Source organism: Lithobates pipiens, unplaced genomic scaffold (genome assembly GCF_037356315.1).
Source record: "Lithobates pipiens isolate NorthernLeopardFrog02 unplaced genomic scaffold, aLitPip1_a1.2 Scaffold_8, whole genome shotgun sequence".
In the NCBI taxonomy this organism is placed as follows: Eukaryota; Metazoa; Chordata; class Amphibia; order Anura; family Ranidae; genus Lithobates; species Lithobates pipiens.
This window is the reverse complement of record NW_027507903.1, coordinates 50,886,082-50,901,546: the sequence shown is the minus strand read 5'-3', so window position 1 is coordinate 50,901,546 and position 15,465 is coordinate 50,886,082. Positions and strand designations below refer to the sequence as shown.

Genomic DNA, 15,465 nt, shown 5'->3' with positions numbered 1-15,465 from the left:
CTCTTGCACACATGCGCAGCAGTGACGTCATTGCCCCTCCAGGCCATTTTTGTAGCCCGAGGACGCGAACCAAGAAGGAAGACCGGGGGGAAGATGTCAGCCCTTTCAGCTGCAACAGCGCGGCGCTGGAGGCCTTCGTTCTAGGGTAAGAAATGGGTATTAGTAAAGGGTGGGTACAGTGTAGTCTGCCAACATCCAAATTAGACCATGTATAGTTTGGTTTGCACCAGAGTGCATAGAAAAACCCCTTATTGACTTTGGAGGCAGAAAAACAATGTTGCAATGTGTATATAAAATGTAAACTTTATTAAACAAATAGAAATAAAAAGGGAAAGGGATCCCTATAAAATAGCAAGGTATACCATATAGAAAAAAAACAAGTACATTTATGCATGTCTTGTAGCAAAATATCCAAAAATCCCCTTGTACCATCAAAACCCATATGCCGCCTATGAAGTAGAGGTCGGCCCAGGTCAGTATTAGTGGTCACTCCGAAACATGTTGAATTGACCACTAATACTGACCTGGGCCGACCTCTACTTCATGTTTTTTCTCTATATGCTATACAATGCTATTTTATAGGGATCACTTTCCCTTTTTATTTCTATTTGTTTAATAAAATTTTAATTTTATATACATATTGCAACATTGTTTTTCTGCCTGCAAAGTCCATAAAGGGTTTTTCTATGCACTTTGTGCAAACCCAACTATATTCATTCTAAGTGATGCATACTAGCACATTATGATTGCCTTGCAGGGGATTATTTTTTCTTTTTTTTTCATCAACTGTGGTTTACTGCATCTTTAATGCTCTCTAGGGAAAGGTCAAAAAGGCTCTTTAAGGCCATATTTTTTTTATGTAGGGGGGTGCACTGTAACATAGAATTTTAGTCTCTCCATGCCTGACATATATCTACATAGTGTCATTACCGAAAGTGTTCAAGGTGTCCATCCAATGATGTACAGTTAATAGGTATAATTAGGACTTCCCATTGAACGATCTGGTACTTACATTCTCATAATTTGTGTACCACCGGTTAGCAATTGTCAGGTATAAGAATAAAAGGTATATCTTCAACTACATCACCAAAATTGACAAATGGTCCTCCATGAACACCAATTACCACCCTAATCCCGTCCTGTGATGATATATACCTTCTGTACCTTCTGGAGATGTGAGGCACTTTTCCAGCAAGATAGCTTCCTCCTCCCAGTCCTCATCCTCCTCCTCTTCGCTCGATTCATGCTCTCTTTTCCCTTCTTTTAGCCAGCCCGGCCTCTTGTCCATCTGAGAAGCTGAAGTTGTGGAATCCCTTTGCTTGGCTTTGCCAGTCTGTGACCCATCACAGGTCTTTGTCCTTTTGTGCATTTCCGGGTGTAAAGTCTGTGGTGTGCTGTGCTTTTTGTGACTTTGTGCTGGAAAGACTCTGTGTTTCTCAGACACAGGGGGTAGTTTTTTGGCACTCTCAGAACCAGTCTGATGCCTAGAGTTCACGTGTGTGTTGGATGAAGAGCTGGAGTGTTGTTCAAGAGGATCTCCATCCAATGACGACCTTATTCTTTTGCAGTTGTCACCTTCTGTGCTATTAAATCCTGACGGACGTTTCTGAACATGATAACATAAACCAAGCACATCAGTTCAAATGTATAAAGATGACAAGCTGTATAACAATGCCTATAATATGATGACCATGGACTATTATTGGTCATATGTGTGTTGGAAAAAATGCCCCCAAAATGTTACGGAGACATTCCTGCTTTTACCAGGACAACACCTCCACCCTCCCTGAAATCCCTATCTGGAGCTTTATAACCACCCCAAGTCGCCAAGGAGGTGATGTGGTGCCTTCTCACTGCCTGTTTTAACCCCATTTTAGCCATATAAATGTGCTGCAACCATGCCATAATTGCTTCCTTATTTGCTTGAATGGGTCGGAATTAAAACATGTTGAATCATTTTTGCTGTGGGCATGAAATGAAGCACTGAGATTACGGCACACGGACAATCCTATTCGCAGCTTAGAGGACTGTTGGGGGTGATAAAAATGCAGTTCAACTATGTGTTTTTACCCCCCCCTCCAACTGCTAATCTACATTCTTCAGAATGCTTTATAGCCAAAACAAGGTGTTGAATGTATTGGTTTCAAAATGGTCTGTATATCAAGGAGTGGATAAGGCCCCATGCATACTGAGCATTTAGCCTTGCTGTATAATGTTCCGGTAGTTAGGAGTGGGTGGAAGGCACTGGTGCACCGTCCAGCTCCGCTGCCACAGCCTGTAAAACTCTATGAGAGGCTGACAGTTGTTGTGGTTGGACAAGGCTGGATGGTACTAGCATTTAGGGCAATATGTGCCCAGGGATTAATGCCCAAAGTCTGCGTTCTGGGCATTTATCTCTGGGTGCGTACTGCCCTAAAAACGATAGTACTGCTTGGTGCATCGTACTTTCACAGAGCTTTAAAGTGATTGTAAAGGTTCAAGAATTCTTTTTAAATAACAAACATGATATACCTACCTGCTCTGTGCAATGGTTTTGTACAGAGCAGCCCCAATCCTTCTTTTCTGGGGTCCGAAATTGGTGTTCATGGCTCTTCCCCCTGCCGAATGCCCCCATAGAAAGCCACTTGTCTCTCCCTCGTCACTGGATATGATAATTTGACAGCAGTGGGAGCCAATGGCCAGTGGGGAGGGAGAAAGCAGCACTCTCAGGCGTTGGATCGAGATCGGGCTCAGGTAAGTATTTAGGAGGGACGGGAGGAGGGGGCTAGCAATAGAAGAAGAGAATGTATTAAAGGAGAAGTCCAGCCAAAGCTCCTTTGGTTGTGCTTCCCATATGGATCACAGGAGTGCAGTTCGTTTTGCACTCCTGTGACCCGTTTTGAGCAGAGAGAGAGAGAGTGGGAAGTCCGCTCTATGCTGATGTCACAGAGTCGGTCCAGGCTCGGCGTCATCACGACCTTGGAGTCTGGGTCAGCCAGATCCCTGGACCAACACCTGGCTCAGCCTCTCAGCAAGCCGCTGAGAGCCTAAGCCGGTTGCTCCCACCCCCTCCACAGCTCAGCGCTCCAGTGAGTGAGGAGGGAGCAGAGCAGAGAGCTGTAACTGATAGTCATCAGCTCTCTGCTCGGAGAGCTGTGAGAACTGAGCGATCAGAAGTGTTTGATCGCTTGGTTCTCCGTGTAGAGGCAGATGCAGCATCAGACCAATGCTGCATTCACCTAGGTAAGTATGAATACAAAATATTAAGAAAAAAACCTTTATCCTTTACAATCACTTTCTCATGAGGGTTTTACATGTCTGGACAATGCACATGTGCCCTCAGCCAGCATGAAAACACCAAAGTTCATGGGGCCTAAATAATCACCAAATAAAATACCTAATCTTTGTTACATAAAACAGGACAATGCTGGACACTGAGGTAGATTTCTAAATGAAAATATTTTAGTAAACATAATTTATGCTTTATTTGCACAAAAAGCACTTACACCATCAGGAGGCCTCGTCCGTGCGTTTTGGTGTGAGGATGACAGGCTGTGCTGCGTTTTGTCCCTCTCGGATGGTGCCTGGCCATTCAGTGATAAGGAAATATTTGGGTGTTTCCTACTGCATGGTGAAATGACAAAAAAATAAATACACCTCAGATAAAAAATAATTATATATATATATATATATATATATATATATATATATATATATATATATATAGTAAATATAGTATATATATATATATATATATACACACACACACATACATATATATATATATATATATATATATATATATATATTATTACTTCTAGACTAATTTTACTGTACTTTACGGTATATCGATGATTTACAATACATGATCAATAATACCAGTACTCTATTCTGTCTGGGAAATATATATATCTCACAGATAGATCTGATTTTCACATTCAACATTATTAACCGATCCAGATGTCCGGTCAACATAAATACACTTTAATGCAATATTTAATTGTGGGATCAGGGTTGCCATCATCCCTGTAATTTTTATATAATGTCAAAAGATCTCTTTAAGTGGGACTTTTACAAGGCAAACAAAAATACAAGAACATATTATTATAAAAATATCATTTTTTATTAATATCAGATGAGGTTCATCACATGAGGAAAACAAACATGTTCAAATTATTCAAACTATTCAAGATATCAAACAAAACATATGAAGAGTGGACATACCCAAAACCATGAGTAGCTGTGTGTGAATCCATGGAGCTCTACAGGGAAATTTCTAATGTTTGTAAGTATAGATGTAAGATATCATTTGATGTAATGCAACATATGGTTGTAAAACATATATTAGGCCTCATGCACACTCAACATTATAGTAACGTCCAGTGTGCATGAAATAAAACGCCAGTAGCTTTGCAGTGAGTTTTTCAATGTTTTTGCAATAGCGTTTTTTAGCATTAGCATTTTTTAGCTCTTTTTAACATTAAACACGGGTGAGCCATGTTTTTGAGCATTTTTTTTTACGTTAGCCACTAGTTTTGGGGTTTTTTTTACATCCAAAAAACTCCCCAGCCAAAAACAGTTGATAACAGCCTATGTGAGCATGAACACATAGGATAACATGCTGGAGAGTTTATTGACTGTAGAAAAAAACACCTGAAGCCAAAAACAGCAGCTGTAAAAACATCCAAAAACGTCAAGTGTGCATGAGGCCTAATGGTGGAATTTTCGAATTTCAGAGTGGTGAATAATATCCCATGTATTGTTGTCACTGAACTTTGGAGCTACTCAAGATTTTGGGTATCACCACTCTTCATAGGTTTTGTGTAATATCTTGAATAATTTGATCATGTTTGTTTTTAAACACGTGCCTCATGTGAGGAGCTTTTTTAACCACTTGCCGCATTTCATATAGGAACATGATTTTGGCAAAGTGGTTGCGATATCCTGACCGGACGTCATATGACGTTGCTAGGATATCAAGCTGCTGGGGGTGAGCATCGTGGCGATCGTTGGTGCAGTGTATCAGTCTGACACAGACCGCAACTCCGATCTAGGTAAAGAGTCTCTGACAGAGACTCTTTACCACATGATCAGCCATGTCCAATCACGGCTGATCATGATGTAAACAGAAAGAGCCGTTGATCGGCTTTTCCTCACTCGCGTCTGTCAGACGCGAGTAGAGGAGAGCCAATCGGCTACTACTCTGACAGGGGGGGGGGGGGGTCTGTGCTGATTGATTATCAGTGCAGCCCCATCAGTGCCCATCAGTGAAGGAGATAACTTACTTATTTACAAAGTTTTGTAACAGAAAAAAAAAAAAAAACATTTTATTTTCAAAATGTACGATCTTTTTTTATTTGTTTAGCAGAAAATAAAAATCGCACAGGTGATCAAATACCACCAAAAGAAAGCTCTATTTGTGGGAACAAAATTATATAAATTTAATTTGGGTATAGTGTAGCATGACCGCGCAATTGTCATTCAAAGTGCAACAGCGCTGAAAGCTGAAAATTGGTCTGGGCAGGAAGGTGCATAAGTGCCCGGGATTGAAGTGGTTAACATAATATTAATAAAAATGTATATTTTATATTAGTGTGTTCTTGTATTTTTTGGTTGCCTTGTAAAAGTCCCACTTAAAGAGATCTTTTGACATTATCCCATAAATACACTTTAAAAACATTTATAGTCCTCTCACTCCCGGCCTTCTCATTCCAGCTGGTAATAAAGGTTCAACCTATGATACGGATGTGTCCAGCTTGTCCTGTGGACATGTGGAGCTAATAAAGATTATTTTATCATTCTTTCAGCTGCCCTAGTGAAACAACATTTAATTGCTATAGACAACACCCTCATTTTCTTTCACAATAGCCTTTTGAGCCAGGTGTAACCAGAAATAATTGTATTATCACTATTACTAGTTAGAAAACTGTCCTTCATACCTTGAAAGAATACCTGCTAAGTGCTGCCTCTCCTCTGGAGTATATCCCATCCAGTCCTTTTGTACCTGGCTGTACATGTCTTCTTTCAGGCTATACTTGCCGTCTTTAGGGTTCTGTTGTCCTACCTGGCATATGTAAGAACAAGCAAATTAAAAGTTGTCTTTTTCAATACATGTAGAGGCATATTTATAGAAAAAATGCATAGCTATTTGTCCAAAAACTGGTACGTTTATTCCGTACAAAAGGAGCAAAATCAAATGCTATCAGGATATTTCCTCAACAAGTCGAATATTATTTGTTCATAAAAAAAAATTATATATATATATATATATACCGTATATATATATATATATATATATATATATATATATATATATATATATAATTTTTTTTTCTATGAACTTCATCTCCATCTAGTGGCCATAATGCAATATTTTCTCAAACCACTCTATTTTCTTGTGAATGAATAACATTCAAACTAGGATGGGAAACAGAATGGGAACATTTGATTTTGCTATATTTGCACAGAATGAATGTAAAAGCTGAAAACTTTTTTTGTAAATAAAACCAACAATGTAAGAGGTGGTTTACCTTCATGTTCATTTAAGTTATAAAAGTTATTCAATGTTAAGCTGAAGATGATTAAACTTATGTCAGAAATGCAAAACGAATACAATAGAATAAGACCACTTCACTTTTATCAAAGGAACCTTTATGACTTTCAGATCAGTGGGAATCCTTACTGAATTGGAAAGGGTCAGTTCGAAAAATACACATTACATTGGTGATCGATTGGAAGAACCCAACCTGTAGGACTTGTTTACATAAGCATTGCCTTTTGAAGTGTGATCCACGGTGGATCGCTTTTCACAGGGCGTTTGACAAGTGGTGAGGAGGTGATATGTCATGTGATATGTCACCTCCTCACTGCCTGTTCTATCCATAAAAGGCCATAACAACGCACTGCAACTTTGTGCATTATTGTGCGGCCCCATTTACTTGAGTGGGTTATGTTTAGTGGGAGGTGCTGATCACTGGGTATAATAGTTGCTGTGCAACAAAGCGATGCGGCCATTGCAATTATGCAGCATAAAGTGGATGGTTGTAGAGGAGTTTAAATGCAGTTTAACTGCCTGTTTTTAGCCCTCCCCCCAACCGCAAGTGTACATGAGCCCTTACAGTAGTGTCAGAATGCCACTCTTAGGCCCCTTACACACGGCCGTTCCGTATGTCCGTTTTTTTCATCCATTCATTGATGGATGAAAAATGAACATACATGTATCGCTATGGGTTAATGGATGTTAGCGGATGATCATCTGCTGACATCTGTCTCCGCTAAGCTCTGTTTTTTATGATGGAAGAAAACCCTATTTTTTTTCATCCGTAAAAAAACCTTACAGACAAAAAACTGTTACCGCTTACATCCATTTTTAAACCGTTTTTTTCCTCATTAAACACACAAAAAACATCCCCCCATGTCTAGTATGGATTCGGAGGGGACCCTCCACCCCACGCCAGTTAAAAAAAAAAAAAAAGGCGTGCCCCCCCACCCAAAATCCATACCAGACCCTTATCCAAGCATGCAGCCCGTAAGTTCAGGAAACATAGGGGACGAGCGAGCGCCCCCCCCCCTTCTAAACCATACCAGGCTGCATGCCCTCAACATAGGGGGTGGGTGCTTTGTGGCAGGGGGGCCTTGTGCCCCCCCACCCCAAAGCCCCTTGATGGGACAGACAAGGGCCTCTTCTCAACAACCCTGGCCGATGATTGTCGGGGTCTGTGGGTGGGGGGGATTATCGTAATCTGGGGGCCCCCTTTAACAAGGGGGTCCCCAGATCCTGGCCCCACCCTATGTGAATGGGTATCGGGTACATAATACCCCACCCTATGTGAATGGGTATCGGGTACATAATACCCCTACCCCTTACCCATTCACCAAAAAGGCAGTGAAATGTAAAAAAAAAGAGGAGGTTTTTGACAACTCCTTTATTAATAGGTCTTCTCCCGATGCCACCTCCTGCTGTCCCTCCCGGTGCCTTCTCCTCCCGCTGCCGTTGCCTTCTTCCTCCAAAGTTACTCGCTAAAAATTTTTAAAGGCCATTGTTCTTCTGTTGCCCTCTTCCTCCAATGTGTTGTCATCTGTTGTCTGGCATCTGTTATATATAGCCATTTGGCGTGGCTAGCCGATGACGTCACTCTAAGAGCCCGTCCTTGTGGCATCGGGGGGGCTCTCCAGGTGACATCCTCTGATGGCCTGATGGCACTGCCCGAGGGCCCTATGCCACTAGGGGGCCCCATCAGGGTTGCCAGCCTCAGTAAAACCAGGGACAGTATGTAAAAAATTGGTGTTTTTTTACATCTGTCTTTGAAATGTCCATTACCGACATCTTTTTGGTCTAACAATCCAGAGATTAACCACTTGACCACTGGGCACTTAAACACCCTTAATAACCAGACCAATTTTCAGCTTTCGGTGCTCTCACATTTTGAATGACAATTACTCAGTCATGCAACACTGGACCTATATGTGCTATAAAAGAAAAAATACAGAAAATTCTGTAAAAAAATGAATTTTTCTTCATTTCTGTTATAAAATTTAGCAGATTAGTAATTTTTTCTTCATAAATTTTGGCCAAAATTTATACCACTACATATCTTTGGTAAAAATAAGTACAAATTGGTGGATATTATTTGGTCTTTGTGAAAGTTATAGAGTCCACAAGCTGTGGTGCCAATATCTGAAAATTTATCACACCTGAAGTACTGACGGCCTATTTCAATTCTTGAGACCCTAACATGCCAGAAAAGTACAAATACCCCCCAAATGACCCCTTTTTGGAAAGAAGACATTCCAAGGTATTTAGTAAGAGGCATGATGAGTTTTTTGAAGTTGTCATTTTTTCCCACAATTCTTTGCAAAATCAAGATTTTTTTTACTTTTTTTTTTTTTTTTTTCACAAAATTGTCATATTATCAGTTTATTTCTCACACAGCATATGCATACCACAAATTACACCCCAAAACACATTCTGCTATTACTCCCGTGTACGGCGATACCACATGTGTGAGACTTTTACACAGTGCGGCCACATACAGAGGCCCAACATGCAGGGAGCGCCATCAGGCGCTCTGGAGCACCCAGGACAATTCTGACATTTCTCTCCTACATGTAAAAATCATCATTTATTTGCTAGAAAATTACATCGAATCCCAAAACATTATATATGTTTTTTTAGCAAACACCCTGGAGAATACAATGGTGGTCGTTGCAACTTTTTATCTCGCACGGTATTTGCGCAGCAATTTGTTCGAATGCTTTTTTTTGGAAAAAAAACTGTTTTGTGCTTAAAAAAAAAAAAAACACAGTAAAGTTAGCCCAATTTTTGCATAATGTGAAAGATGAAGTTACGTTGAGTAAATAGATACCCAACATGTCACTCTTCAAAATTGCACAGGCTCGTGGAATGGCGCCAAACGTCGCAACTTAAAAATCCCCATAGGCGACGATATAATTTTTTTTTTACTGGTTATATGTTTTGAGTTACAGAGGAGGTCTAGGGCTAGAATTATTGCTCTCGCTCCAACGTACGCAGCGATACCTCACATGTGTGGTTTGAACACCGTTTTCATATGTGGGCGGGACTTACGTATGCGTTCGCTTCTGCATGCGAGCACATGGGGACAGGGGCGCTTTAAAAAAAAAAAAAATGTTATTGTTCATTTTACTTTATTTATTTTAGTTTGACATTTTTTTCCCCAAAAATAAATTTTTTGATCACTTTTATTCCTATTACAAGGAATGTAAACATCCCTTGTAATAGGAATATGGCATGACAGGTCCTCTTTACAGTGAGATGTGGGGTCAATAAGACCCCGCATCTGACCTCTAAGCTGGAAAGCCTGAAAAAAAAAAAAAAAAAAGATTCTGGATTTGATAGTATTGGCGAGTCGGTAGAAGCACCGGAGGGCAGCGGGAGGGGGGGTGTCTATGGCTGGGTATTGCAGGGTATCACCGACTATGGCTGGGTATGGCTGGGTATATCAGAGTATGGAGTTGCAGAGTATTGCGTTGCAGAGCATTGCAGGATATTGGAGGGTGTTGCAGAGCATTGCAGAGTGTTGCAGGGTATTGGCGGGTGTTGCAGAGCGTTGCAGGGAATTGCAGAGTATTGCAGGGTAATGCACAGTATTGCAGAGTATTGCAGGGTATTGCAGAGTATTGCAGGGTATTGCAGGGTATTGCAGGGTATTGCAGGGTATTGCAGAGTAGTAATGCAGGGTAATGCAGAGTAATGCAGAGTAATGGCAGGGTATTGCAGAGTAATGGCAGGGTAATGCAGAGTATTGCAGTGTAATGCAGAGTATTGCAGAGTATTGCAGGGTATTGCAGGGTATTGCAGAGTAATGCAGAGTAATGCAGAGTAATGCAGAGTATTGCAGGGTATTGCAGGGTATTGCAGAGTAATGCAGAGTAATGGCAGAGTATTGCAGAGTATTGGCAGGGAATTGAGGGGTTAATTTTCGGTGAGCAGCGATGTGGGCACTGCAGATGCAGCCCACATCGCTGCTGATACCGATCTCTTCCCCCTCCGCTGTTCCGATCGGTACAGAGAGGGGGAGGGAGGAACCGGCGTCATAACATGACGCCGGTTTGTTTACAAGTGATCACTCCGTCATTTGACGGAGCGATCACATGGTAAACGGGCGCGACGAGCGGCCGTTTACCGTGATCCGTGATGCGCCGGGTCCTGTGGACCCGGCGGTCACGGATGCTCTCGAGTGCGCGCCCCAGGGGGCGCGCGAGAGCGGAATTCTGGGAGGACATCATATGACGGCCTCCCACAGTTAAGAAACCGCCCTGAAGCCGTCATTCGGCTATAGGGCGGTTATTAAGTGGTTAAAGCTGCTCCACCTCTCCAGTACTTTCTCAGCCAATAGAAACATGTCTGTGTGTACTGTGTGATTGTATACTGTGTGTGTGTGTGTGTGTTTGTGTATACTGTGTGGCCCCATAATCTCTGATTGTCTGGGGGCCCCATAATCTCCTATTGCCCATGGGCCCCATGAGTTGTTAGTCCGCCCCTGGCCACGCCCCATGGCTATATAACAGATGCCAGACAGTGGGCAACAACATAATGGAGGAAGACGGCAACAGAAGAACAGTGGCTTTTTCATTTTTTTAGCGGTGGCGGTGAGGAAGAAGACGTCGGCAGGAGAGAAGCACCCATGTTGAGGGGGGGGGGGGGGGTTCGCTCTTCTCCTCCCTTTCCTGACCTGCCAGGCTGCATGCTTGGATAAGGGTCTGGTATAGATTTGGTGGGGGGGGGCCCACACTGTTTTTTCACTTTTTTTTTTGCTGACAGCTGATGACTCGTCGGTTGTTAAAGAGGAGGGCCGTTTAAAAAAAAAAAAAAAAAAAAGTCAGCAGCTGCAAACACTGCAGCTGCTGACTTAATAAACACACTTACCTGTCCAGGGCGCCCGCGATGTCGACTGCCCGAGGCCGACCCGTCCCTCAGCTCTCGGGTCCCGGCGCCGCCATTCCCTCTAAGGGAAACAGGCAGTGGAGCCTTATGGCTTCACTGCCCGTTTCCTACTGCGCATGCGCGAGTCCCGCAGAACTTTCTGAATGGGACGCGCTGTGTTCTGGAACACACAGTTCCCAGAACACAGCGCGACCCATTACCCAGAAGACGCCGCGACGAGGAGAGAAGACATAAGATCTCTGCGGAGGAGGAAGAGGAAGATTAGGATTATGTGCCTAGCAACAGGCATTTCTGGTAAGTAAAAAAAAAAAAAATGTTTTCATTTTTTTTTTTTTGATTTTTTTGTAATTTTTTATATTTTTTTGTTTTCAGGGTGGCCCTCCACTTTAAGGACATGTTGCCGGCTTCCTGGCCCTCTCTTTAGCAATGAGCTATATACAGTGTTTGAAGTTCAGTTCAGTCACTTTGTTCTTTGGTAAAGAACGGACTGAACTGAACAAAAAAAGTAACGTCCGTGTGAAACCAACCTTACCGACAGCTAATATGCAGATAATTAATGACATGCTGTTGGCTTTGCCAAGTAAGGTTGGCCCAAAAAATGCAGACACCATCAAATGGGCTGTAATTCAGCCGCAGCTCAGGGAACCCCAAGAAATTTTTGGTGTAACTTCATGGCTCAATGGAACCCTGGCTGAGGATGGATGTCAGTGAGAATCCAAGAATTGGCCTTTATTGACTGGCATAGCTAAATGATAAATGGTAAAATTTAGAGATGGGCATTCTTTCAATCATTTTCTTTCTGCCTCAACAATCTCACACGGTTTCCCTCAACAGCAACTACACTAAGAGGTCACTACGAGGCCACTTGTAAATGAGAGTTTGAAAGCCTACAAACTTTACAAGTATCTACTAGTATCCTTCTATTTACACCCTTAGGGATTTTAGCATTGCTCCTTTTACGCTATGTTCACAGCAGATGCATTCATTGTAGTACACATTAACCCATGTGTATCCTAGAATTGTCATAGTGACTCCAGCCTGGGTTAACTCAGGAGCAATGAGGGAAACTACATGCGATTCAGACAGGAATCGCACCGCATTGCAAGCAATTCTTTAAACCCGTTTATTCTGTGTCACATCGCATCGCAAAGGTATTGGTACTGAGTATTGGTGAGTACGTGACCAAAAGTATTATAAAAAACTGTACCGGTGCAACCATGATCTATTTCATCATTTCTTGACATTTTTCATCTGCATTTATTATTTATTCATTTTTAAAAATTTTTTTTTTTTTTAGGGGGTTAGGATTAGGGTTAGGGGGTAATGTTAAGATTAGGGGTTAGGAATAGGGTTAAATGTATTTAATTAATTTATTATAAATATTATTATTTATTTTATTTATTAATTGTTTAGGATTATTATTTATTTATTTAGTTTTAATTATTATTATTTAAATATTGCATTTGAGCAGAAAAAAACTCTCAAAAAAGCATGAAAACACTCAAACATGCAAATAATGCGTTTCGATGTATTTCTATGAGGGAAAAAACACTTAGCCCTTGTACACACGGTCGGAGATTCCGACGGAATGTGTCCGATCGGACCGTTTTGTCGGATATTCCGACTGTGTGTGGTCTGCATCGGACTGTTTCCGTCAGAATATCCGACGGACCAAGTTTTCCAACAAGTCGGTAAAATTTTCCGACAAAATGCTCCGATCGGACATACTCCGATCATGTGTAGAGAATTCCGATCGGACCTAGTGCCACGCATGCTCAGATCAAATTCCTACACCAAAGCTATTGGCTGCTAGCCTGAATGTAGTCCCGTCGTAACGAAATAACGTCATCACGTCGGATTTTCCAACAACTTTGTCCGACCGTGTGTATACAACAGTTTCGGACAAAATCTGTCGGACAAAATCCGACGGACAAAATCCGCCGGATTTGGTTGTCGGAATCTCCGACTGTGTGTACAAGGGCTAAAAAATGCACCAATCTGCCTAATTCAAGCTACAAAAAAAAGCCAAAACTTTTTTGAGCTTCAGGCATTTTGGAGTGGAGATGTGAGATTGGAGTGGAGTGGAGATTCCAGACAGACTGACAGTGTTTGTTAAGAGGGAGCAGAATGCGGCCTGGCCATCTAGTGCCCAATCAGGAAGGTGTCTTGACGTGATGCAACCCTACACTTTCCCTCCTCTCCAGGAACCTTTCCCTAGCACTAGTACCATCCCTCACAAGCTGGGGGACCTGTCCCTACTCTACCAACTAGCTAAAAGCACATCAAACCTGGGAGCCAGGGCCTTAAATAGGCTCTGCCTGACCCAAGATGGCCACCAGAGCCACATGAGGTGGCAGCATCCAACTGGATTGCTTCCCCGGTGACCCAGTAAATCATAGAGGCACTGTATTCCTCTTGATTCCCTCTTAAGCTACAGGGCTGCTGTGGTTGAGTGCCACCTGCAGTGGAGAATTTAGACTGAACCTGCCTAAAGTATGACAAGCATGATGCAACTACATTCCATGCATGCAGTTGCAGCGGAATCCCTCCACTCCCCCCCCCCCCCCCAAAAAAAACAACCAGGTTTCCAGGATCCAACCTATGAGCTGCTTGTCAACTTGTCCTGAAAAGTGATCAAAGTGATCATCTACCATTGATTGCTTTTCAAAGCGGTAAAAAAAAAAAAAAAAAAAAAAGAAGCCGCCCATGTGAACGAGGCCCTAGACAATAGTGCTAGTTCATTATGCAGCCTTTGAAACTGATACAATTGTTCTAATATTGGATTACAGCAGTGGTGGTGTGTCCATAAGGGCAGATACCCCTCTAGCCACCCCCTCTAGCACCAATAGATAGATACGTGCATTGCATGAATCTATCTATGACCACCACTGCCACTCCTTATTCAGGCGCCTAGCCCCTTTCGGGCGCAGTGTGCCTGAATCACAGCAGCAGGGGGGTGTTTTTTAAAGAAATCTGATTAGAGCCATAGGCTCTAATAGCCCTCAAAAAAGGTGACCTCCGAGCGCCATGCTGGGCGCTCGCAGGTCACTCAGCTGTGTGTTAGAAAAGTGAATGAATATTTGCTTTCCTAACACTAAACTGCCTCTCGGATCTGTTACCCATCAGCTGATTGGCTGAAACGACAGGTGCTGTGATTGGACGCCAGGCCTCCAATCATAGCAGTGGTTGGAAAGAGAGGACGGGAGAAGACATCTAAGAGCTGTCCCACGAGACAGGTAAATGCACACGGTGGGCAAGCCGGGGGGGGGGGGGGGGGGCGGCGCACTGGCAGCATTTGATATGCCACAGTGGCTGTGTTTTATGGGGCACAGTGGCAGCAATTGATGGGCACAGTGGCTGCGTTTGATGGCACAGTAGCAGCAATTGATGGGCACAGTGGCTGCGTTTGATGGCACAGTGGCTGCGATTGATGGCACAGTGGCTGCGATTGATGGCACAGTGGCAGCAATTGATGGGCACAGTGGCTGCATCTTATGGGGAACAGTGGCTGCATTTTATGGCACAGTGGCAGCAATTGATGGGCACAGTGGCTGCGTTTGATGGCACAGTGGCTGGGTTTAATGGGAACAATGGTGGCAATTGATAGGCACAGTGGCTGCATTTGATGGCACAGTGGCTATGTTTGATGGTACAATGGCGTCAACTGATGGGCACAGTGACTGCGTTTGATGGCACAGTGGCGGTAATTGATGGGCACAGTGACTGCATTTTATGGGGCACAGTGGCTGCATTTGATGGCACAGTGGCGGCAATTGATGGCACAGTGGCGGCAATTGATGGCACAGTGGCGGCAATTGATGGGCACAGTGGCTGTGATTGATGGCACAGTGGCTGCGTTTGATGGTACAGTGGTGGCAATTGATGGGCACAGTGGCGGCAATTGATGGGCGCAGTGGCTGTGCTTGATTGTACAGTGGCGACAATTGATGGGCACAGTGGCAGAAATTGATGGGCACAGTGGCTGCGTTTGATTGTACAGTGGCGGAAATTGATGGGAACAGTTGCTGCGTTTGATTGTACAGTGGCGGCAATTGATGGGC

General features: G+C 42.9%; 1 protein-coding gene across 4 annotated transcripts in view; it reads right to left on the bottom strand.

The window, feature by feature from the left end:
- ELL3 (elongation factor for RNA polymerase II 3) overlaps positions 1-15,465 on the bottom strand; it is a 206,123-nt gene that overhangs the window by 39,981 nt on the left and 150,677 nt on the right. For 3 of the 4 annotated variants that reach the window (XR_013270754.1, XM_077472013.1, XM_077472011.1), the window contains exons 6-8: positions 5,919-6,043; positions 3,486-3,603; positions 1,156-1,606 (exon numbers count right to left, since the gene is read on the bottom strand). Coding sequence is in view for 3 of the 4 variants with exons in the window: in XM_077472013.1 (XP_077328139.1) it covers positions 1,156-1,606; positions 3,486-3,603; positions 5,919-6,043 (694 nt within the window). In the remaining variant the exon portion in view is untranslated. The remainder of the gene's footprint in view (positions 1-1,155; positions 1,607-3,485; positions 3,604-5,918; positions 6,044-15,465) is intronic. The other variant, XM_077472012.1, reaches the window with a different exon arrangement.